The sequence below is a fragment of the Aulostomus chinensis genome, chromosome 8 (genome assembly GCF_037954235.1).
Source record: "Aulostomus chinensis isolate RoL2024-O1b breed Wild chromosome 8, RoL_Achi_v1.0, whole genome shotgun sequence".
In the NCBI taxonomy this organism is placed as follows: domain Eukaryota; kingdom Metazoa; phylum Chordata; class Actinopteri; order Syngnathiformes; family Aulostomidae; genus Aulostomus; species Aulostomus chinensis.
In genome coordinates, this window is record NC_141327.1 from 22127538 (window position 1) to 22150932 (window position 23395).

General features: G+C 41.6%; 1 protein-coding gene across 3 annotated transcripts in view; it reads left to right on the forward strand.

The window, feature by feature from the left end:
* The window catches only part of cntln (centlein, centrosomal protein), an 82368-nt gene that overhangs the window by 22818 nt on the left and 36155 nt on the right, over positions 1–23395 (forward strand). For all 3 annotated transcript variants that reach the window (XM_086211693.1, XM_086211692.1, XM_086211694.1), the window contains 5 exons: positions 4414–4533; positions 9055–9176; positions 12955–13071; positions 19654–19754; positions 22385–22482. In XM_086211693.1, the coding sequence (XP_086067819.1) occupies positions 4414–4533; positions 9055–9176; positions 12955–13071; positions 19654–19754; positions 22385–22482 (558 nt within the window). The remainder of the gene's footprint in view (positions 1–4413; positions 4534–9054; positions 9177–12954; positions 13072–19653; positions 19755–22384; positions 22483–23395) is intronic.

Below are 23395 nucleotides of genomic sequence, written 5' to 3' on the forward strand. Positions count from 1 at the left end.
TACCGCTTCAACAGTACATTATGAACAAGAAAGAAGCTTTTGATCTTCTCAGTATTCCACTCAAAAGTTTGGCAGGACATGTTTCTAGATGGCCTCACCCTCTCTAAAGCTGGCCTGAAGATACATTGTTTGATTTATACTGCTGTCCTCATTATAGCTTCAGTGGGAGTACCTCGATTCTGGCAGTTTATATGTGTAATGTAATTATTTTGTGCAAAATAAATAAGTAGTATTGACATTTTTGATGTGCTTCGCTTTTCACAGGCTTCTCTATGTTTGCCTGAGGACAAACTCCCTCATAATAGTCTTTTGTTATACAACTACTGATAATTATTAAGAAATGGGCCAATTTTGATTCACTTGCTCTTATTCAAAAGTAGAGTGACTGCAATGCATGTCTGACATTTACATGTTTGATCCCCATCTAAACTGAATAAAAACATGCAGTAAATCATAATTAGATTTATGAAAGTGTAAATCATTGTCCATGTCATTTGCTGTTCCGTTGAGGCCAAACTTAATTTAAACTCTCAAAAATGTCTGTTTAATTTGTTAAAACCATATCACATTTTTAGAAATTCTTCAGCTGGTGCACGATCACATGACAGCAGCTTGGCTTGTAGAGAGAGATTGGAGTTCATATAGATCGAATCAGAATTGCAAATTTAAATGTCCTGGAACCATTAAACTAAAAAGTGATCTAATGAATATTTGTGCGAATCAATATATTTAGCATTTTTTTCTATGCAGTAATAGAATCAGATGAAAAATGGAATACAATGGAGATTATAATACAGTAGCTTAACAATGACTGAGTTTATGATTGAATTGGATGGCAGTTTAAGATATCTTTTTAGTCTCAGTTTTTCAAAATTCACTTTCACATAAAAAAAAAATGCTGGATTTTCATTGTCTGTTGTGATTACATACCATTACAATGCTGCAGTGGACAAACAGTTTTCAGTCAACCAGCCATGCAGATCTTCTTCTTAGCATCCGCAGTCTCAGTCTAACCCTTTTACATTAATTAGAGGAAAAAAGTAAACAATATATATCAGTACACAATTGATATTCCAACACGTTTTACATTGACCTTGAATTTTTATGCCTCAAAACAGGCGACAGACAGATTTGTCTCCCTACGTCTGTTCCACGATCATGAATATGATGTTTCAGAAATGACATGAGAGAATTTCTTCAAATTGGTTGTAAACACTCACTTGTGCTCAAGGATGACCTGAATAGATTTTGGTGGTTAAGGCCAAAATAAACATCCCTCCCATTCTTGAGAATGTGTTCTACTGGGGACTTGTGAATGTATTTTCATTATGACTGGTTCAAATGAGCAGGATTATGTGGTCAAATGTGACTGTAAACTCCCAAACACGTTTCTGGCCATGGCTCAAGAATTTATATGCATATTAAACACATATCCCACAATTTCACACCGAAGGTTGAAGTGATGAAGGGGTGACATTATATATCCAAGAGGTCAGCTTCACTGTGACATCATAATGTTATGCAAACACACTCCTCTGGCCATTATTGGCTGAGGTTTACGACCTCGGGCGATAATTCTCATTGTACTCTTTGGATAGACTTCAGATGTGTATTTCTGTTGTGTTGTATGGGCAGACTTGTGTTTACACACTGATGTGTGTCTTTTCCTGTGTTTGTATGCATGTGTAAAGCCTTCCTATTCCCAGAGAGCCTGAACAAGTTCTGCTTTGAGAGCCCCAGACATGCTCAAGACATGCTGCTGAAATCATAAAGAAGCCTATTGATGACAGTGACCCCTCTCTCTGAGAGATGGGGAGAGAGGGTGGAGGGTAGGTGAAGGGAGGAGGGAGGCTGTCGATGAAATGCTTCTTCTTTGCCCCACGGGCCAGCGATATTGACCCCCTCAGTAAATAAGAGTTCAACGCTTGTTTGCACACAGGCTGTTTTGATATGAACCTCTCCTCATTTCCCTCTCTGTATGCCATCCTTCCCTCCATCTGAATCACACACTCATGTTTGTAGAGCCATTACAGGGTGCAACGTGCAGGTCGGGTCATAGCCGCCAACCAGCTGCTGAGCTGAGGTAGACAGTGGGAACATCTTTCTTTCCCTCATGTTCTCTGTTTTCTATCATTGTCACAACATAGAGCTTCCCACTCAAACATTCAAGGCCTGCATGTCTCTTGATGACTTGCGTCTTACAGCGATCCAACTGGACCAGAGGGAACATCTGCAGAAAATATCAGCTTGTCAGTGTCGCCATGTCATCGTCCTTTGTACGCCTCCACACACCGCAGTTTCTCATCTAGTTCTCATAGGAACAGCAATGATGGAATATTCAGCTCCTCTAATAGTATATAGGAAGTTTCTGTCTGTTGTTACTCAATCATGCCGAACCAGAAGACCAAGGGACAGGATTTTTGGCACGTATTCTCGTCACCTGCAGCTCATTGCGGCTATGCTAGGCGACCTCTGAGGTCACTATTTTCAAATAGGTTTTTCTTGCGCTTCTAGGGGAAAGCCCCAAAGAATGTCTCATTGAAATGGTACCATCACTGAGATCATGGAATGCCGCTTAAGTGAGATCAGTTGAAACAGTGACAATAAAATGCTTCATTCATTTTATTTTCACTCTTTGGTCTTGCAGGGACTTGAGAGCATGTCAATAAGACAAGGATCTTTACTACTACTGCCAAAATGGGAAAATGAACCTCTAAAGCACCTCTGGACTGATTCAGTCACTTTATTGTCACTTTCTACCATAGCAACACTGGATATCCCTGCTAATTGTAAAATAAATGCTTCCCAAAAGGTACACTTTATCTACCTGGAATCTTTTTCGTTCTTTCTCAGTAAGTTTTACTTTACTTTTTTACTTTTAATCGTAGACCTTTCATTTGATTTGGATTGCCCTTTTGGCCTTTCTGTTGGTTTGGCCTACGTATCTGTGGGTTAAGCCAGTTGGCGTGCCACTCCTCAGGAATATGCAGATCAATCTGCTAATTAGTTGCATAGAGTCATTAAGGCTGAGTTGGAGCACATGGTTGGCATCCATGCAGGCATGGCAGCAAAACCAGGGGCACCAGGTCACTGGAGTCAACTGTAGCCCCAGGGCACATTCCCACACACACACACAACACACACGCACATGCACACACTGGTAGTTTTGTCACAGGCCAATGTTTTTTACTCAAAGAAAAAAAAAGAAACAAACTCTTAAAAAGAGACACCAGGCAAGTGAAATAAATGTGTTCTCAATGTGATAACCCTAAAAATGTTCATAATCTTAAACATTACATTTGAAGATATTCATTCAGAATATAATTTTTGTACTTTATAATGTTGTAGGTCTGTGAAAGACTCAAACAGTATGTGTGTATATATTATATAGACACACTCACATATACCCACATGGACACACAGGAAACCATCCATTTTAATACTGGACTTAATAATACAAACACAAGCTGTAGCATATATTGGTCATTTTGCGCCAAACATTGGAACCCGTGTCGTTAAAATTCACATGCAGCCATGTATTTTGCTAAATCGAGCAATATTTAGTTTTATAACTTAAACACAGATTTTAACAGCCATTACCACACATTTAGAGAAGGTGAGGTGTTATTGATCCACCATCCTATCATAAACCTCCTCCACCTGCATACCACATGTACTCCAGCACCGAGAGCTGATGTGCATTTAGTCCCCCTGCATATTTTAGCCTGCCATCTGGTCAGCCCTCCTTGGCACCACAGGGGGCCTCCCATCCTCTCATATTCATATTCCGCTAGCATATTGTTCCCACTGCTTTTCTACAGCATGGCACCAGCACTTCTGCACTTCTTTATTTCTACAGAAGAGCCTGGCTAGCAATTGCACCCCCCACCTAATCGGTTGTCCTATCAAGTGTAACCTGGAGGCCCCTAGTAGAGCAATTAGAGCGACCTCCCTGCCCACCTCTTGTAATGAAGCCCAGCACATTCTGGAATCTATAGCCCCTTTAGTCTCCCCTAATGGGACATCATTATTGTCAAAGAAACAATGTAAATGGAAATGAACATACTCATTAGCCAGTCGCAGAGAGAAACCTTTGCCGCTCTCAGCTTGCAGCTTTCGCTTGCAAACACATTCACACATACACACACATAAAACTGAACTTCCTCCCTTCAGCTTGTGCGGACTGCTACCCCTGCTGGCTTTTTTTCCTCTGGTAGCATGTCTCTTTGTGTGTGCACCAAAGAAGACCATGTGGGTTTCTCCAGGTGAAAGGCAGATGGAATGACCATTGATAATTCAATTTTTTGATATTCATTTAAAGCCTTTTTGCAATGGTTTCTTCATGTCTTGGTAAGTCAGTAAGAAAGTAATGCTCATGTTCTAACCAAGTATGTCTTTGCCTACTTGTTGTAGGGTGAAACTGTGCAGCGATCCAGGTCTCTGTCTCCAGCTAGCAGTGAGAAGTTGGGTAAGGGGAGGAGAACAAGAGCAGAACAGAGGATACAAGACCTTGAGGGGCTGCTGCAATTGAAGGTAACAAGCTAGCCTAGATAAATACACACAATGCTTCTACACTTCCCTCTTCTTCACTTCTTAGGGGTTTATTCTCTCTTTATGTCCTTAATGTCCTACAGCTTCATCTTCTGTCTCAATTTTCTCCCCATATAACAGTGGCTGTTGTCTGTCAGTGGTTTTGAACTATTTAAAGAACAATGGTATAGTGATTCCGGTCTGACGGTGGGAACACCAGACAGGCCTAATTGAGCTGCTTGTTGTGGTTGGTGACTCACATATGATTGCTGCTATCAGCGACTGGATTGTCCGAACATCTGCAGCACTGTAACAGTCATGGTCTCCAAAGGGTTCAATTGCTGCCACTGCTTCCTCCCTGACCTCCTCTAATAATGTGTTCCAGAAACATATTCACATATCTATTTTGTAGCACAGGCACAGGCGGTTGAAGCAGTGGGAGATTAACTGGTTTAAGAGGATGCAGCAGGATTTTCTCTGTTCAACAACCTTTAACCTTCACATGCTCGATGTCATATTTCTCACTCTATTCTTCATTCCTGTGTCCATTTTCTATGTAAAGGAATCCTTTGTAAGGGGATAATTGTGGCCTGGACAAGGTAGCATCAGTCTGTCCTGTCTTGTAATACCGCTTTGGTTCTCTCAAGGCAACAGTAGCACAAAGGAGCCACAGCTTGCTTCTATCTTTCTCTGGAGTTCTTCCACCTGCGATAGGTGTATCCCTGTGGCAGTGTGAGGGAGCACTTGCTTAGGCCAGCCACCCTGATGTGGTTCACTCATATCCGTGGTCTCAGTCATCCTGAAATCCCATGACCACAGGTGAGTGTTCAAGTAACAACAACAAAAAAATCATCTGGTAAATCTAGAGTTTGATCTTTCCATCGTCTTATTATGGGGGGTGGTAACTGGTCGCTATGGCTCTTGTCCTTGCAAGTTGTGTTTGATTGAACTCGTCCAATTAAATAGTTTTGCTCAATTTTCCGATCGAAGAGGGAAGTATTTGAAAGACCTTTCTAACTTTTTACACAAAGCTGCCATTGACATCCCCAACTCCATGAGCTGAGGGGGATTTAAAGGATTTAAGGGTTTGCCATTACAAGCTCTAACGCAATGCATCCTGGTTGATGTAGGCATAGCACTGCTCTATGAGCAGGACTGGAACACAGAACTCATTTAATATTGCAGGATCAGTGAAATTGACTGCTTCAGCCCACCATATTTCCCATCAAGTCGGGTGGATATAGACCATAGTACAGTACATTTTTGGAAAACTCTTCTGACTTTGAATCCACTCCACTCAGTGACTTTTTAATGTCACTTATTTGCATTGTTCTTTTTAAAGGAAAAGGTACAGTTTCTCTGTCAAAACCATAAAATGATTTAATTTGATTTAGAAAAAAATATTTGCAAATAACCTGTTCAAGGTCTCTGATTTTGACTTTGTATATTTTCCTCAGACGTTTTCCTTTTTTATAATATGGACATTTCCCTGATGTGAACCTCCTCCTTGCCTTTCTTTATCCTCCCCATCTTTCAGGCTGACCAGTGATTGAGTGATTATGCAGAGGTCATCTCCCTTTGAACACAGTCCCAGGAACACATTACGCATCATTTTCTTGTCAGATCTGAAGTGTTTGAATTACATCAGTGGCAGACACCTAGTCAGACAGTAATACTCAACAGAGATCCAGACGACACGCATGACTGTCTAAGTTAATGGTGCCATTTGCGTGTCTGCTAGTTGAGGAGCATTTAGTAAAGGAATGCACAGATATGATTGGCAACTCATGTCTGTGACCACATTTAATGAGGGCATTAGTGCAAAAGCACGATTTGGCAGTTATGCCCTTTTCCTAGATCTTGCATTGAGCAATATTCATCCATGAGCTGCAGTTCAAACTTTACCTCCAGCATCTTACTATACAATATTTTACTCTATGTAATATGTTCTCAAGTTGATCCTACCCAAGGCTTTCCAATAGAATGCCTTTCAAATTGGGAACGCCAGCCTATACCATTGACATGTTGACCTTAGCAGCTAACAGCAGCCGACAAACAAACAATTCTCATAATAATGGCTTTTTTTTCTTCCACTCGCTTTCAAGTAAACAGTAGCTGTTGCTGTGTAATTATTTTTCAGCTTGAACGTCCACAGATGTGTATGCTGGCAGAGTAAGGGGGTGTATTGATCTGTGGGCAAGGGGCTGTGGCCTGATAACCAGAGCTGGGCTGCCCAGGGGAAGCTCTATAAGGAGCCTGGGAATCCATGATGTGGCTAATGCCCTGCCACTTGCTCCATTCCGACCCCCCCTTGATCAGTCTGCCTCAACTCTTCTGTGTCCTCCCCCAGCTCCTACTTCAACCAGTTAACACTGCCCTGGTCTGGACCCTTTCATTAGAGCCTTGTTTTTGAGAGGTTGTGGGCTGCTTGAAGGGGCCAAGGATGTCTTGCAGATGTCCTCTGTGAATAATCCGCACTAGGGAAAATCCATACTTGTCACATTGGCAGTGTGAATGGGCAGTGTGTGTGCACACGCCCATTGCCCGGCGCATGTTTGTGTGCTCTCTCTGTTCTCTTTGTCCTTGTTAATAATAACAGGGCTGAGGGCTCGCATTTCCCTCTCTGCAGGGCAGCCGTGTCATATCAGCAGTAAACAAGCTCCTTCCCTTCAGAAAGCCTCGACAACTCTCCCTAGCCCTGGCCACTCAAGCAGAAACCTGTCCTGCACTCTTCTTTTCAATTTCTCTTTTGCTTCACTCTTTCTTCTCCTCCTAATTCCTCTGTTCTCTCTTTCTCTTCTCCTCTATTTTCATCAGCTGCCTTTCTCTCCTCCTTTGCTCTCTTTCCACCTCTGTTTGTCCTGTCTGTTGAAAGTGTTTTCTCCATCGCCCTCCCTGTTAAGGTCAGTGTGATGGGGAGGGAGGGGGGTGCTCCTGACAAGAAAAATCTATATGTTGTCTTCTCTTACTCCCTCTTTAAATCAGGAGCCCAATCTGGCTGTGTTTTAATAGCTGTCAACAACAGTGTTAACAACAAACCTACCGCTTCAGCCCCCACCAACACAACATATGCTGGTCGTCAGTTGGATAACTCCACTGAGTTTCCCTGCTAGTTAAAGAGGTGTATATGTAGGCCTGCTTGGTGTCCTGTGGCCACATTGACTGGTCATGGTCATGTCATATTTAAATCTTAGTTCATTTATAGAAGCAGTTGTCATGGAAGAAGGAGAGGGGAGCATATCTTAACCTGCCTGCTTCTGTCACGCTTACAAGTTTCAGGTGTTTTAAGGGTGACCTATTATGGGAACCTCAACCACAACATTTGAACTTTGCAACCAAACTAGTTCAGCAAGTTGAGTTGATTTATTTTAAAAAAACAAACAAAAAAACCCTTGTTTTTTATAAAATCCTTATTTGTCCATATTTATGTCTTTTGTCCTTCAGTAAGTTTTTTTTTTCAGATTCTCTGACTTTATTTGTAAGATTTAAGCACATTTGTGCATCAGATCATGTAATTATGTGGATCATGAATACAAATTCTTACGCCGTAAGAAAGTATTCACAATTCAATCACACATTTAATGAAGTGAATATAAAGCAATGGATTTGTGCTGATGCAACACAACATCGAAAAATATTTTAATAAAAAAGATTCTTTAATACACAGGTGAGTTCAGACATCAGCATGAAGAAGTGATAACTTTTGTCTTAGCTGGTTTGGAAAAAGCATTTTACAGTATTTTTTCCCCCCATGTTTATGCTAACAGATGGTTTGATAAATTAATCTGATTGGATTTTTACTCATGACTCTTTTGATTGCACGTACAGCAAAGAGCTTTGATTTGAGTAAAACTCTTGTCTTTCACTTTATCTAGTTAAATGTATCCTTGGTACTTTGTGCTGTGTGTGTGTGTGTGCGTGCGCGCGTGCGTGTGTGTGTGTTTCTGTGTGTGCACGCCCTATTCTCAGTGAAGTTCCGACACAGACAACAGGAGCGCAATGAATGACACAGAAGCAGCTTTTAAATAAATTAATATTTTATGATTTACGGTTAATTCAATATGTATGATCAAATTCTGTATTTCGTTTGGAAAAAATAGGGCCCAATGAAAAGTTTCTCCTTGTAAGTTAGTGTTCCTGGATTTGTGGACATGCTGTGCCAGGAGCAGATGACCGCATTAAGTCATCGTAACAAGCTGGCATCAGCCTGACAAGAAAATGTCCAAAGCTCCAAGGATTTAAGAAGCTTGAGCTTTTTGCCCACAGAGATTACAGTACTTAGGTACTTTTATCTTACTATTTGAAATGTTCGCTGCTTTACACATGCAAATCTGAAATTATAGCATTATGTATAAGCCATATAACAAGAAACATAATTATTTATGAAGAAAAGGGTCCTTTCTGATGTACCCTACCACACTGCTGGACAGGTGTGCAAAGAAGCCATTTCCTCTCTTTGTTAATTTTCATTTGGCTTGAACAGGCTTTTAATGGCAAAAAGGGTCTTGTCTGTATTCCTTACAGATGGAGGAGAATGAGGAGCTGAGGAGGGCCCATGATAAGCGACGAGAACGCCTGTGTCTTATTCAGAAAAACTACAAGACTGTCAGAGACCAGCTGAATGAGATGGAGAAATCAAATGGCCTGTGAGTAAAGAGTCTGTTTAATAAACTCCTGTCATGCACAGCACAGAGAGTTCATCCATATTGTTCAATCACACAGGACCTATTTGTGTACACACACACACACATAAGATTGGTAAAACACACAGGACCTGTGAATGCACAGAAAACAACTTGGATAAATTCCAGTTGCATCTAGCAGCTGTCAGTAAGAGACATTATAAAGTACATAATTCATATTGCCTTATGTTAAAAGCCCTTGTGAAACGCTACAACCCTTTGAAATCATTCACAAATAGTCTTAGGGAACCCTTCCTCTCCACATGTTGTCTGACAAGACCTGAGTGCTGGATTTGGGAAGAAATTCCTCCCTTTGCCTTTGAAAAGCTCAGAGGTTTTAAGCCAAGTCAATTTGGGCCGTTTTGTGCCAAGTGTGTGTGTGCTTCTGCGTCTCCTCTCCCTCAGTGTTCATTAGGATGTGAGAGCCAGAAGCTGGAGGTGTCTAGTCCAGGGGGGTGCAAGGTGTTTGAGAGGGCTTGTGGTGGGAGGAGGGAAGAGGGCCATTTCCTGCTTTGACCTGTTATCTTCACCAGAAACGGCAGGATTTTTACACAAAGTGGAAAATGTGCTAAAAATGTCTTTTATATTGAGGGTATTGTTCTCTCCATTGACTCCCCCATTCTTTCCCTAGTTGTTCTTTCTCTGTCTCTTGTTCTCTAACAGCGTCATTGAAGCCATTTAAAAATGTAAGTAAAGGTGCATATGGTTGGTGGCTGAACAGGAGCAAAGTGTTGACCCTGTCAGCTGTTTTCTCTCCGGGTTAATTAAAGAAAACAGCGGTGCAACGTGAGCCCGTGTGAAAGTGGAGTGAGTGAGAGAGCGTGTTCAGCGCTCGGCTCGAATCGGCTCATGTCAGCTCAGCACGGCTCAACAGCATGTGTCTGAGACAGTGGGAACAAAGACAGAGAGATGTAGCGAGAGAAAACTCTGAGTCAACACCAGTTGTGCCGCACGTTTTAGCAAGGCATCAAAGAAACGTACGATCTGCTGAAAAAGTGTACTTTTGTCAAAGACTTGATAAAAACTTTGATGTGAGCAAAGTACAGGGTTCATAGGGTCATGGAAAAACTGGGAAAGCAATTTCCAGACCTGGAGTTTTTGAAAAATACAGCACAAAAATTTAGTGCAGTCTTGCAAATACCCACCTAGTAAGAGTCAATGTGATTCAGTTAAGATTGACTGAGAAGAATGTCTAGTTCTCATTAATATTTGATTACTTTATTACATGTTAGCTTTCATTAATTTTAGGGAAATGTAACATCGCAAATTTTGACAAGCTTTTATTTTTTAAGTTTATTTTCCCAGGTAAAGAGATGTTAAGAGAATATATGTTTCTGAACAGTTTACTCCAAGGTGTAGAACGAAAGTGCTTAAGATTCCTGAAAATAAAAATGTATATTTCTACACTAAGACAAACAAAACAGGTGTGCAGTTAAGAAGTAAGAAGATCCAGAGCTAACAAGTTGTTATCGTTACTCTCAATCTGTATTTCATGAGTGATTTGACATGAAATTGATGAAATAGGCAGCTTTGCCCTTTTCGGTCAAAGCCCTCCATGGCACCAGCCAGTCACTCAATGTTATGATCCTGGCATTCATTTGGCATTAAGCCCCATCCTTAAATAGCTGTTAAACCCACTGGGGTAATGCCAGCCTGAATGAGAGACAATAGAAAATGGCTTAAATGTTCCCATTAGTGCTGGGAAATCAGGGCCCTAACAAGTCAGTAGGGATAGGCGTTGAGTCTCATTGCATTTGGAGCTTGTTAGGGATTTCTCTGTAGCTTCCATGCTGTGTTGTTGCCTTTTTGGAAAGATGCAGGGGGGCTGGTTTTGCTCCCTTTTCCTGTGCAGGACCAAAAGATATGTCAGTATTGATCTTTCACCTGCCACATACATACACTCGCCTCTACTTCCAAATAGGGCTTTGTATGCACGCACACACACGCACACACACACACACACACACACACACACACACACACTCAGAAAATATGTGATTAGACAGTTAGTTGCTGTCCACCCAGCTGCTAAGTGACATCACCAATGTGTGCTATAACTAGTCCCACCCAGGCTAGAACTCCAGCCAATCACAAATCATCCACAGGCTCATCAGCATGCAGGCAGTGCACAGTTGGCCAGTCCCAGTGAAACCACCCTGCCATTCAGCATTACCACCATATTTTCTCAAAATGGTATGACGGAGAGGGTGAAAAAAGCCAACTTCTTATTTATATTAGAGGAGGGAAAAAGTTTTTTAATCATACTAGGGATGATGGGGGTGAGCAAATAAAATTAAAGGTTATTAAAGCATCCGTACTCTGATCAAAGTTGCGCCCATAAACAGATTCCCCCTGAATCAGAGCAATTAGCCGCAGCAGCGTGGAAAAGTTCTCTCCATTTCCTCCTGCTTAATAATGGAAACTAGGATACCGTAGGGGAGGAAGCACTGAGGCCTGAAGAAGATAGCTCTCTCATGGCTCCGTGTTCAACAGCTTTTAGACCCACTGTAAACAAATTAAAATGTATAAAGCTTTACTGTGACTTAATAAAGCTTCGTACACCTTTCATAAGAAATACAGTTGATACACTTCATATCGAGATATCATAGAGAGGGAATTAAAACAGAGCTGAGCGTAAAATTTGATGTACAGCTCCGGCCAGGGTCGATTTCACTCTATGCTTGGAGTAGAGTGAGTGAAAATGTATCAATCTCTGTGACGATACAGTGAGATTATTTGTTAAGTAGCTTTGCACTCTGGGAAACATACCCAAGCCTTCAGATAACACACATATACACTCACACATATTTGCTACAAAGAGGTTCAAGGGCTCCAAATTGCTCACAGGGGCATTAGTAGTATTAAATGAAAACATTTGCTGTTCCTCAGAAGCCTCCAACTCCCAGGCACCGCGATTTAACTAGTATTAGCGTAGCATGGCAGCGTCTACATAGCCAATAATGGTTACGGGGAAAGGAGCAGTGACCCTCAACAATCCTTTTCCTCACTTCTGCCTCATTGATTGGGTGAAAATGAGAAACTGTGGTATGTATGTATGAGAGAGTGCATGGCAGTGTGTGTGACAAGAGGAGTATTCTCCTCATCTACTACTTTTGCATTTCTCGCTAAAAGCAGTTTTAGTTTAAAAATGAGAGGCTAATTGGAATTGAGCGTGTTGGGCTAAGACTGATTGATGAGTTTTGTGTGTCCAGGGAGACAGTTGGGGGGCTGTTGGTGTGTATCTGTGTGTAAGTTGAAGGGTAAGTTCAATGGAGGAGGCAGCCACTGAGCACAAAGTGTCATTAAGTATTCATAAGTGAGGTGTAGACATTTGAATGACCTCGTTTGCGAGTGTGTTTTGCCATTATTTACATTTGCAAGGCACACAGGGAATGCTCCACTGCCCTGCCACACAGGCGGTGCCCTGGGCTTTAACAAACATGCATATGTGTGTTCATGAATTGCCACTAAAATGTCAAAGTCAAGGCTGCTCATTTGAATACCGCTAAACATCTCTGAATAACAAAAACAGGGTAAGACCAAGGGCCTCATTACCCCATGTGAATTAGCCAGAGGCGGCAAGGTGATGCACTGTACCAACCATTTTCCCCTTAGTCGTAGTATTGTTTCCTTTTCATGTGTGTATTTGTGTGGGCTGTGCTTGAGGCTTCTGTTTAATTTACGTTTGTTGGCTTTCCAATAAATTTGTACTTTTATTTTGGTAAATGTGTGTGTTTTTTAGGCCAGGTGGAAGGACACAGCGTGCCGAGCCATGGCAGCTAAGACAAGAGAACAGCGATGCAGTGTGGAATGAACTTGCCTACTTTAAAAACCTCACCAGGAAGCTCTCCATCGAAAAGTAAGCCACCTTCTATCATAATTGCATCGCTGACACTTATCTCATACTAACTGACACCCCCCCCCACTGTCCCATCTTGTTTGCGGGTGTTAAAATTTGAGTGTGCCCTTCCCAACTTCACAGCATCCACCTTGCCTGGTACATCATTACCAAGCAGCAGGGGCCAAAGTAAGATCATTAGACTCTGTGCTCATTTGTAATTAGCTGCCCAAAAATTCACACATAAAAGTACAGGAAATAGAATCACATTCTTGGAATTTCTAGCTGTGTCTTTGTGAAATAATGTAATTTTTAATGGAACATTTAAGCCAAAGTATTGTCCTGTTGCTAGTGTCATGTGAATATGAATGAAGTCTTGAAGCTGTGCCAATATTTGGTAAACACAAAGGTTTATTGTGTTATAGTGACAATTTAAGTAATGATGCATTTTTTCTTTCTTTTTTTCTTCATTTTTGTTTTATTGTCTCTTTTCCTCTTCACTTGCCTTTTTAGTTGCGTTATTCATTCATCCCTGTGTGTGGTGTAGCTATTGTCTTGTATGTTCTAGAGAACCCCTGTAACAGTACCACTGCAAGTGAACCTCTGACGCTACACAAAGCTTTGCCTAAAGCCAGTCTTCATTTCTCCCACCTCCCCTAGCCTTCACCTTTCCTCACCTCTTCTCTCCTCTATCCTACACTTCTGTACTCTCATCTTTCCCGTTTCCTGCCTGTCTTCATGGTTGCCTCCCTCTGGCCCTCTGTGATGCTGCAGTAGGTAGAGGTCTGAATTCTGGTACTTGCCCCCCGCCCCCTCCACTTCTTTCCCCTCTGCTCACCCCCCTGCCCTGTCCTCCTAATCCCAGCTGAGCTCATTATGATATAGCCCGGCTGCCTCTCTCCAAGCCTGAGCTGTCCGAGCTAATTACAGGCTAGCAGCCCTAGTGCCGCCAATGCTGCCTGTTAAGGGATGTCCATCCGCCTGCCTGCATGCCTGCCCGGCCACGACTGGAGCTGAGCAGTGCATTGGATGGTTTGGGGGTTGTGCATGGGGGGCATGCAGACTACGGTGAACATGCCGGGTCCTTGAAACTGACCTGCAGGGGAAACCACAAGGGATGAGGAGTGGCTGGCCTCGTTCCTAACTGTGTAACTGGCCTGTCCTCTGGGCTTAATGTTGATCCCCTTCATGTGCCCCTGACCAGCTCCACCTCATGCCCACCATTCCCACCCTTAGGGCCCCTCCTCACCCGGTTGGCTGGTGCAAAGTAAACTTGGCTGAGGTCTTTAAACTTGTGTTTTAGAAAAACTGTCTTATCTGGGGCACGCATCTGCACGCACGCAAAGCTCAGTGTGTTGAACCAAGCCAAGGCACGCTGCCCATCTCTACTCCATGCTCACTTTGTCTCATACCTGTTGTGAGAAGGAGCAGAAGTGAACAAGTTGAATTGTTGAGACGTTGGACAAAGCCAGCCTAACCAAACAGCTTCGCCTCACTGAAATGCAAATGTTTGAATGGCAACAGAAAAGGCAAAAGTGAGTTCATCACTGAGTAGCAACAACACAATTTCCTGCAAGTCTAACTGCCAGGAAACTCTCGGGGTAAGCAGTTACAGCTTGCTGTTCCGTTGACCGTGTTATAATGATTATGCATGTGAAGGTTATGCTAGATAAGTGTAAGCAATGATCTACTAATGGCTAATTAACTCCTGGCAGCTGACAAATTTAGGGCCAAATACAGAGACCCATTATAAAGCTTTAAATGCCCAGGGCTTTAGAGGAGTCTCTTTAAACTCTCAATTTGTCTCTGACTTTCTCTTCCTCATTGTCATGATATTGTGCACAGATGCTTCCTATCACCACATCCAAAAACAGCACTTGTAAAACACTGTCTTGAGGCCCAAATGACCATTTCCCAGAATGAATATTGCTGGGATAACTCCTGCACAGTGGGTCCCCACCGTGTTAAGAGAAGGTTATCAGGCCCAACCCCATTCGTAATCTCTGCACTTGAATGAAAGGTTGAACAAGAACATGAAGCGGGTCTGTTCTGCTATTTAGCTGATATACTTGCTTCCCGTGGCTCCATTTGCATCAAAAACACATTATTTATTCTTTTAAATGAAAATATTGCAGAATTATTTATTTTAGGATGATCCCTCTTCAGTTTATGTGCATTGTGCCAAATTATAATAGGGTAGTCGATGCAATAGGCCACACTCTTTGTAAGAAACCCAGCAAACAGCGGTGAGAAAAAGAAATGCCTGGGAGAGAGAAGATGGGTGGTGGTATGATGGGGAGGGCTGGAGGGTTGACAACATGGCACAATGCTATTTATGAATAAGGTTGTGTAATAGCTATACCACAGCAATCATTATCGTAATAATGATGGTGCCACTACCAGTGAAGATGTTGAGAACTTTGGAACAGAGACAACAGTAACATAGCGGTAAAATGCATTAATGAGAAGTGAACGCATACAGATGGAGAAAGGAGCTCATCCTGTGCATCATGGGAAGTCTGTCAGAGGTGGAGATCTATAGCAGCACTGACCTCTGGTGCTGTTGCTGGGTTTTCTCTTAATTTTTCCGTAAAGCACACTTTTATTTAATACCCTTTTGTTTTCAAACATGGGATTCACAACACTACTAGCTTGTTTGCTGGTAAAAAATGTGTTGCTTTTTTAAAATAATTAACACATTGCAGTTACCTTATTTCCATTACAGTTATATTCAGATATGACATTGGAGGCCATGCTTCTGCAGTGTCTCTAGGTTTTGAGGAGTTTTGGCATTTACTCATCAATGTATTGCCTAAACTAAATTGTAAACACTCAAACACACACACACACACACTGATATCAGCTTATCAGTTCTTGGACAACTCTTGCCTGTTGTTTCTTAACTATAACAATAATTAACCAAAGTACAGTTACACAGTTAATTTCCTCAAAGGTTGTACTTTGAAATCATGATATAAAGGTCTTAAAGGTTAGATGCACCAGTTACCATTGTATCACAAACTAGAACATGTCACAGAAGCCTGTTGGGGGTGCATTCAGGGCAGATGGCACAGGCAAAGAAAGTAGTCGACAAAAAGCGTGACTTTTTTTGATTGAGATTTCCTCCTGATGATGGTAGATGGCTGGTGAGCAACCCCGGGCATGGTGGGCTACAAAATCCTCAGTGGGATCGTTTTATCTTGCTCATTATGCATCCACCTCCACTCTGTGTCCGTGCTTGTTAATTGTTGTTAAAGGTCTGTTGGTTAAAAAGAGGCAGGGATTATTTAGGCCCCATAAGCAGAATAAACACATGCAGTGCACTCTCAGACTTAAGATGCTATGCTCAGACGACATCAAAGCATAAATTAGCTGCCGATTACTGCGGAAAAAGCCTTTGAGATCATTTGTGCTGCAGCAGCAGTGAACGCTCCTATATAGAGAGTGACCATTATGGACATGGAGCCCCCAATAAGCGACGTTGACTCTAATTAATTGTAATAAAGTTTACCCTGATGTTCCTCCTATTCCTCCATTTCTTTTCGTTTCATCTTGATTTGCTAAAAGGTATTACTAGTAATGAGAGTCTTTTGCCCCCCGGACCAGGGCTTAGTTGGGGGAGGGACACATTTGCACACACAAACAGAATGTTTTATGCATGTTTTTAAATTTGACAACTAAGGTTTTTCCTTCATTAATTATTTGGGAAATTAATTATTGTGGAGGGGGAAAAAATTGCTTTACACTTAGTTAGTAATGATAATTTAGGCTTCGGTGCGCCATCGATTCTTAGTTGGTGTCACCAGAAGATAAATTAGTACATAAATAATGCTCTGGATTTGAATAAAATCCAACCTCAGAAAAATAGTTCACTCATAGAGCAGCTAATGTACTGTTCTTATTTATTCTCATCTTCAGTTATTGACTGTAAAAGGGTGTCTATTATTTGCACAACTTTGTCTTTCTAATATTCAATGAACATTATGGTGTTTTATATTATTACATCTAGAACTATCAACATGCCTCTTAAACAGGGACCATTATGGAGGTCGTTTACCGTTAGACATTGGTCCGAATATACCTCATCTCCCTTGGCTTGTGGCTGGACCACCAAATTCTCTCTATTGCTCCTGCTGCATCGCCTACAGCTAAAATCCAGCAACAAGCCGTGTTAACGCTAGCAGTCACCATTTCTGCTGACAGCAGTGGCTCCCTCTAGGAGTGAACAGCCCCCAGCTCCAGATCGACTATAGGGGAATCCCCCAACACCCCCTCAGAAAACAAGATTCTTTATCTAACAGTGGAACTGCCAGCGGTGTTTTCACTTTCTCGCCTAATTCCCTACTCTTCCTGTGTATTTTTAAGTGCCAAAGCAGCAAGAACCCAAGAGGAAGCCAGTTTGTTGAGGCACCATGGCTACAGATGATGTTGTACACCCTTGTGGATAGAAGCTTAGCAGTTTGTGCTCTAAGCTGTGTTAGGTGCAGCACAAGTAGAGATCAAATGACATGGAGTGGATACCTCTGCGCTTTAGTTCTAGAGCTGCACAGGACATAAAGATGTGGCCAAAAGAGCAGCTTGAAGCTCACACTTGGGTTGCAGATGGGATCATTTCACTGTCTTCTGGCTTTAGTTTGTTCCTGCGTTGAGTTCTTGGGCTTTTATTACTGCTGATACCGAGAAGCGGAGAGTTTAGAGGGAGGAGTCGAAATTTCTCTGACTACTTTCCACCAGTTGAATTATCATTCAGATTTAGAAAAAAAACCTTCAAATCTTTAAAGTCTTTTAAGTCTTGAAGAGAATGTTGTGTCTGCTGTGGTAGCTTGGAGATAAAATACTGTATGTCGTGAGACAGAGTAAAAGGTCTGGGAGTGTTTCAGCCTTACGATGTTCCTCCGAACTACTTGTTTCCCAACACTCGATAGAAAAATTCTCCCTCATAAGGAAGAAAACTGTGAGAAGTGTGGCTGTAAGGAAAGATAGGAGCAAACACATCTAAAGAAAACGGTTGTTTTTAGTCTTCTTTTTTTGTTGTTGACAGTTTTTTAGTCCATGATAGGCCACATCTATCGGTTCTGTCAGTCTGCTCCACACAGAAAGAATACATTAAGAATCCATTACATTTGGAGCATTTTTTTTTTGTAGTGTCAGAATTCTAGTTGCTCCTATAACACCTCTTGCACTGTAAATTCATTATCCATTACTGACAGGGGCAAACACACAGCAATGACTGATATAGTTACATCTCCAGAATGTTATGATGTGAAACTAGAGGCCAGTAAACACTATCTGCAATCTAATCCCGTTCATGCTTATCCTTCAACAAAATTGAATATTTTGCAAATGAATTTTGGTTTAGCATCAATACCATCAGCATCTGAAAAGGCATAAAAGAGAAACATGAGATGAAGCAGACCCCCTCTTACATACTGCACATTTCAGCTCATTTGTCCCATTAACAGCCTGGACACATAAGGCAATGCCGGTGCCTCATCGACTTGAGTTCATTTATGGAGAAAAAAAATCTATAGAGGAGCGACACATATCCATCCGCTTCTTCACCCCCCCTCAGGGAGAGTCATTTGTGTACTTTATTTAAGCTGAGGTCAGCCATTAGACCAGGCTTCCACTGGAGTGTGTGGGCTAAAAAGCTAATTACTTTCCTTCCCCATGCTATGGCTATAACTTTTCCCAAGTCGTTTTCCTGGTGTTTGTTTGGAAAAACACATCTCACGGTGAATCTAGTAAAATTAGATTGGTTGAAACAGGTGTCTTGTTAGTTAATTGCCATCATCATCGTCGTCATAGCATAGCCACAAATGTCCTGTTACTCCTGCAAGTCTTGAGAAGTCACTGAGCAGGAGGTCCTCCCGTTGTAATGAGGTTAACTGAGGGAAGAATGCCACTACACTAGCAGGAGCTTGTTTCTAGTGTTTCCCTCTGACTCTGTGGTGCAGAGGGGAGGGAAATTAGGTGTGTTTTTCAGGTGTGGTTGTCTCAGTGGGCTTGTGCATATCCTCGGTAGACTTCAGTTGGTGTCCTAATAATAACTTGAAAGTGCTAAGTCTTGAGCATGGCTCCACATAATTAGCCTTTAGCAGGAATCAAGCTAATTGCAGAGTGGTAATTGGGCACACTTTCCAGTCTGTTTGTCTGTTATGATACACACATCCGCATACACACACAAACACACACACACACACTCACACTCACACACAGTGTACTCCCTTACCTTGGCGTTTCATCTTGCTTGTCACTTTGATTTTCAGATGCATTCAAAAGTATTTTAATTAATTTCTCCACATGTCATCTTTTCTGTTAGAAAGAGGAGCCTGTACACAAGATTTAAAATAAGACATGTTATAGAACTTTATACAATAATGGAGTCCATAGTGGGAACCAGGGTGGTATCTGTGGAGGAAAAAGCTTCTCATTATACTGTGTGTGTGTGTGTGTGTGTGTGTGTGTGTGTGTGTGTGTGTGTGTGTGTGTGTTAGAAGTGGTTCCAGATTTTGTTTTCTCAATTCCATTTATCAATATATTTGAAGAATTTGTATTGTAAATGCTGTGTGCAAGAAGGTTAAAAAATGTGTGTGACTGCAGGGCCAGCTTAGAGGAGGAGATGGACATGCTGCGAGTCCAGGCTGCCATGGACCGGGCCACTGTGAAGGAGCTCCACCTGTGTCTCACTAATGAACATCAAGGTGAATCTTTTTTCTTTTTTGTCTTACTCTGCAAGTTTGTGGAGGTGGATTTAAAAATATTTATTTTAACCAAGGTGAGAGCTAGTTTTTCCTATATTCTATTCCTTTTTGTTGTGCAGGAAATACTACATTTCTCTCCATCTACAGTGCTACTCATGATGTAAAGCCCTGGAATAATTACCTGTAAAGGTAGAAAAGGATATATGCTTAACACCTTATAGCTGTACCTTTACCTCTGGGCCATGTGAATTGGAGAGCAGAATTAATAAGACACCTCTTATTGGAATGAGTAGGACAACTCAATTAAGACTTGATCAGGCCCCTGCAAATTGATTGGGAGATCAAGCAGTGTTCATCTTGTCAGCCTATACCATTCCCCGGCGTTAAAAAGCACATTGCTTTGAATCCAATCTGCAACCTTTTGTCAGACGATGACCACCACAACTGCAGTGGCTGTAATTAACCAGTTCAATAACAAATCTGTCCTAGATCACTTTAATTTTCTTCTCAACCAATGATTGTGTCTGTTGGAGATGCAAGCGTGTGATTTAAAGGATGACACTAATTAAAATAGTGGATCCTCTCTTATTGACACTTGAGTCAGGGGTGTTAGAAATGAGCTCCTTTTACATCTCAGACGAATAATCACTCAGTATAAATGTTACACAAGAGCCTGAGTATCTTTGTGTATCTTAGTAGCTTTTGTGTTATCATACAAGAAATGATTTGCACATATTAGCCCATGTAGAATTGATCCGATTTTGTCTTGGCCAACTGTCAAAACAATTATTTCAAACAAAGGCGTGTTTAGCTTTGCCGATGTGAAAATGGCTCTCTGTGCTGCTGATGTTAATATTGTATTCGCTCTGTATTAATATTCACTTTCTGTGCATACAAAATATGAAGGTGCGTGATGATGGTTTATATAGCTATATCCTCCTTCCTTGTGATTCTGTAATGTTGACCTGCTGACACTTGGAGCAGTGACATCAACCTCAGGAGTGGTTTGAAGCGTTTGGGCAGGGCCGATTTGTCACAAAGAGAGTGTCACAAAGGTTTACAGCTGCCTAGTCGAGATCAAAATGAACACTTTGAGTTTGAATGCTCACAATAATGTAGTCAACATTGAGTTTCTTTTCGTATATATATTTAGAAAAGGGCGTGTTTCAAACGTACTACTTTACAAATGTGTTAGTATTATTTTGTACAACAAAAAAGGCTATATCATTTCTTAATAGATTTTTTTATAGTTAAACTGAGACAAATGGGCAATGTAAAAAGTAAGTTCAATATAGAAAGGAAAAAAGTTGTGAATGGCTACAATACTTACTCGTGAAGAACCTTTGTGACCCGATCAAAGGGATGAGGGGCTGAGGCATTCACACCAGGATTACACTAACTAAAGGCAGCAGATGAAAGCAGCAGGGCCTTTGTACTGCAGCCCATGAGGAAACGTGGAAGGGACATTAATGTATGCTGCAGTGCCAGGACCTCCTCCAACCATGGGTGACTAGGGAGCCACCATGTCTTCTTATCAAGGTATTGCTGAGGTGACAACTCCCAAGCCACCATCTCCGGCACTGGATAATTTACTCCCAACCTGGTTATGTACCCAGCGAACACGGCAGCTCTCCTGTCCTATTTGGTGCTCCGTCTGATTAAATGTGACATGCTGGGAAGACAAAAGAGCAGGCTAATTCAAAGTAACAAACTTCTCTGGGCAAAACATCAATGCAAAGCAGGAGAGCCCGGGCTCCTCACAATGTAGCCCTCTCTCTTTCCTCTTCTCCTTCTTTGGCCTCTTTTTCTGACACTGTCCAAAAGATAAACTGACCTGAGAAGTCAAGGTCCTGAATATTTAATGTTTCCAGCCTCATTGAACAAATTATTTTGGCTGTACTGTCATGAATGTTTAACAGAAATGAATGAAAGGCAGGTAGTTTGATAGTATTTGGGGTTTCCTTTGCACTTTGATTAGAAGGAAAGATGCTTTTACTTCGTCAAACAGTGACACTGTGGCTTGTTGCATTGTGTATGAATATTTGTGCATCACATCCCCAAGCTCTCCTGCATATATTCTGTTTTCTCAAAGCATAAATTTTATATTTGCAAAGGCCACTATTGAAGTTCTCAGAATAAAGCAGCATGTTAGTCTATGGAGATAAGTTGTCCATTGGGGAAACCTAGTGGACTACAAAGCAGTGCAGCCTGGGGCTGTGTGTTCACAAGAGATTCAAGCACTTCTCTTGGTTTGTTTAAGATCCCTAGAGGGAGGTTGCACATTGCATGTGCCAGTATGAGCTTTTTAACATTGTTTTCCAATTTCCTCATGGACTTTTAAATAAAAGACATCTCTGTTAATCTGGATGAAAATGGCTATTTGATACAATTTTACCAACGTGAGGTGGATTTTAGCAGCAAAAATTCAAGTTTCTATGAAAACTGCATTAGTGATTCTACTCCCCCACCGACTTGATTGACAAAAGAAGGAAAAAGGGGATCTTCGTAGAAAAATTAGACCTTAGTAATGCTAATTGATTTAATGTACCGTCTTTATTATCATTCAATTGATTGTGCAGCCTGAGTTTGACACATCATGTCAGAATAACAAGCTTTGTTCTCCTGTGCAGAATTGCTTCACAAAGTGGTAGAGGGGTGCCAGGTCAAAAGCAGCACTCCGAAAAAGCCCTCTGTTTCTTCTGAGCGAATGGAACAGTCATTTAAAAAGGTACAGCACTATGCCATCACTAAGTGTTCTTTGTCATTGCCAATAAAAGAAACCTGACAGAGCCGTAACTACAGCACAATGCCTCTCAAATCGGGCTTTGCTCTATGAAGGGGATGTGAAATTTCCCACTGGTCAGAATTTGGTCAGTTTGTCATTTCAAAGTCAAGTGTCACGTAGAATTTTTTTTATAAGTGGAAGTGCTACATATAGCCACATTAACAGCATATTTCCGCTACCTTGCTGCTAGAGCGAAGTTAAAACTGTTGAGAACTCACTATATATTCTGTATCAACTCTGTTTTTATTAGGCAAATTTGCTAAAACCTCCTCTTGAGTTTTTGGTTGCCCCCTTCTGCTTTCATTGTACTGAATCATCATGTGTGGGATAGCCATGTAATTTTGTTTGAAAGGTACCAGGCCTTACTAGCGGGCAGAGCAAAAAACCAAATAAAAGGGAAAAATTGCCTTGAGGCACAAACCCAGCAGGCATCCACTGCTCTCTTTAACAGTCTCCATGAAAGATCTAACAAATAGACTAAGTGCTCCTGGTTGGTGTCTACTTAGGGATGATCAGGTTCAAGGGGTGCCAGTCAAGTGTCCACAGAGCCAGGATGTGGGGGTTGCAGCCTTCTAGTTCAGTCATCCGTGAAGCATACACACTTCAGCCCCAACATTAACGACACTGACATCACATTTAATCCTCCCTTCATAAAAATTGTAATGTCCAGTTTTTATTAAAACTGTTATCTATTGTAATGATACTTTGGAGGCTTTTGCAGGCAGGACTGTTGTGTTATTCTTCTGGCAACCTGCCAGTGATTTTAATGCTTTAGCATTTGCTCATCAATAGAGTAAATTCAAGTCGGCACACAGTTTTCATGAGCAATACAAGATGGGGCATATTGAGGAATTTT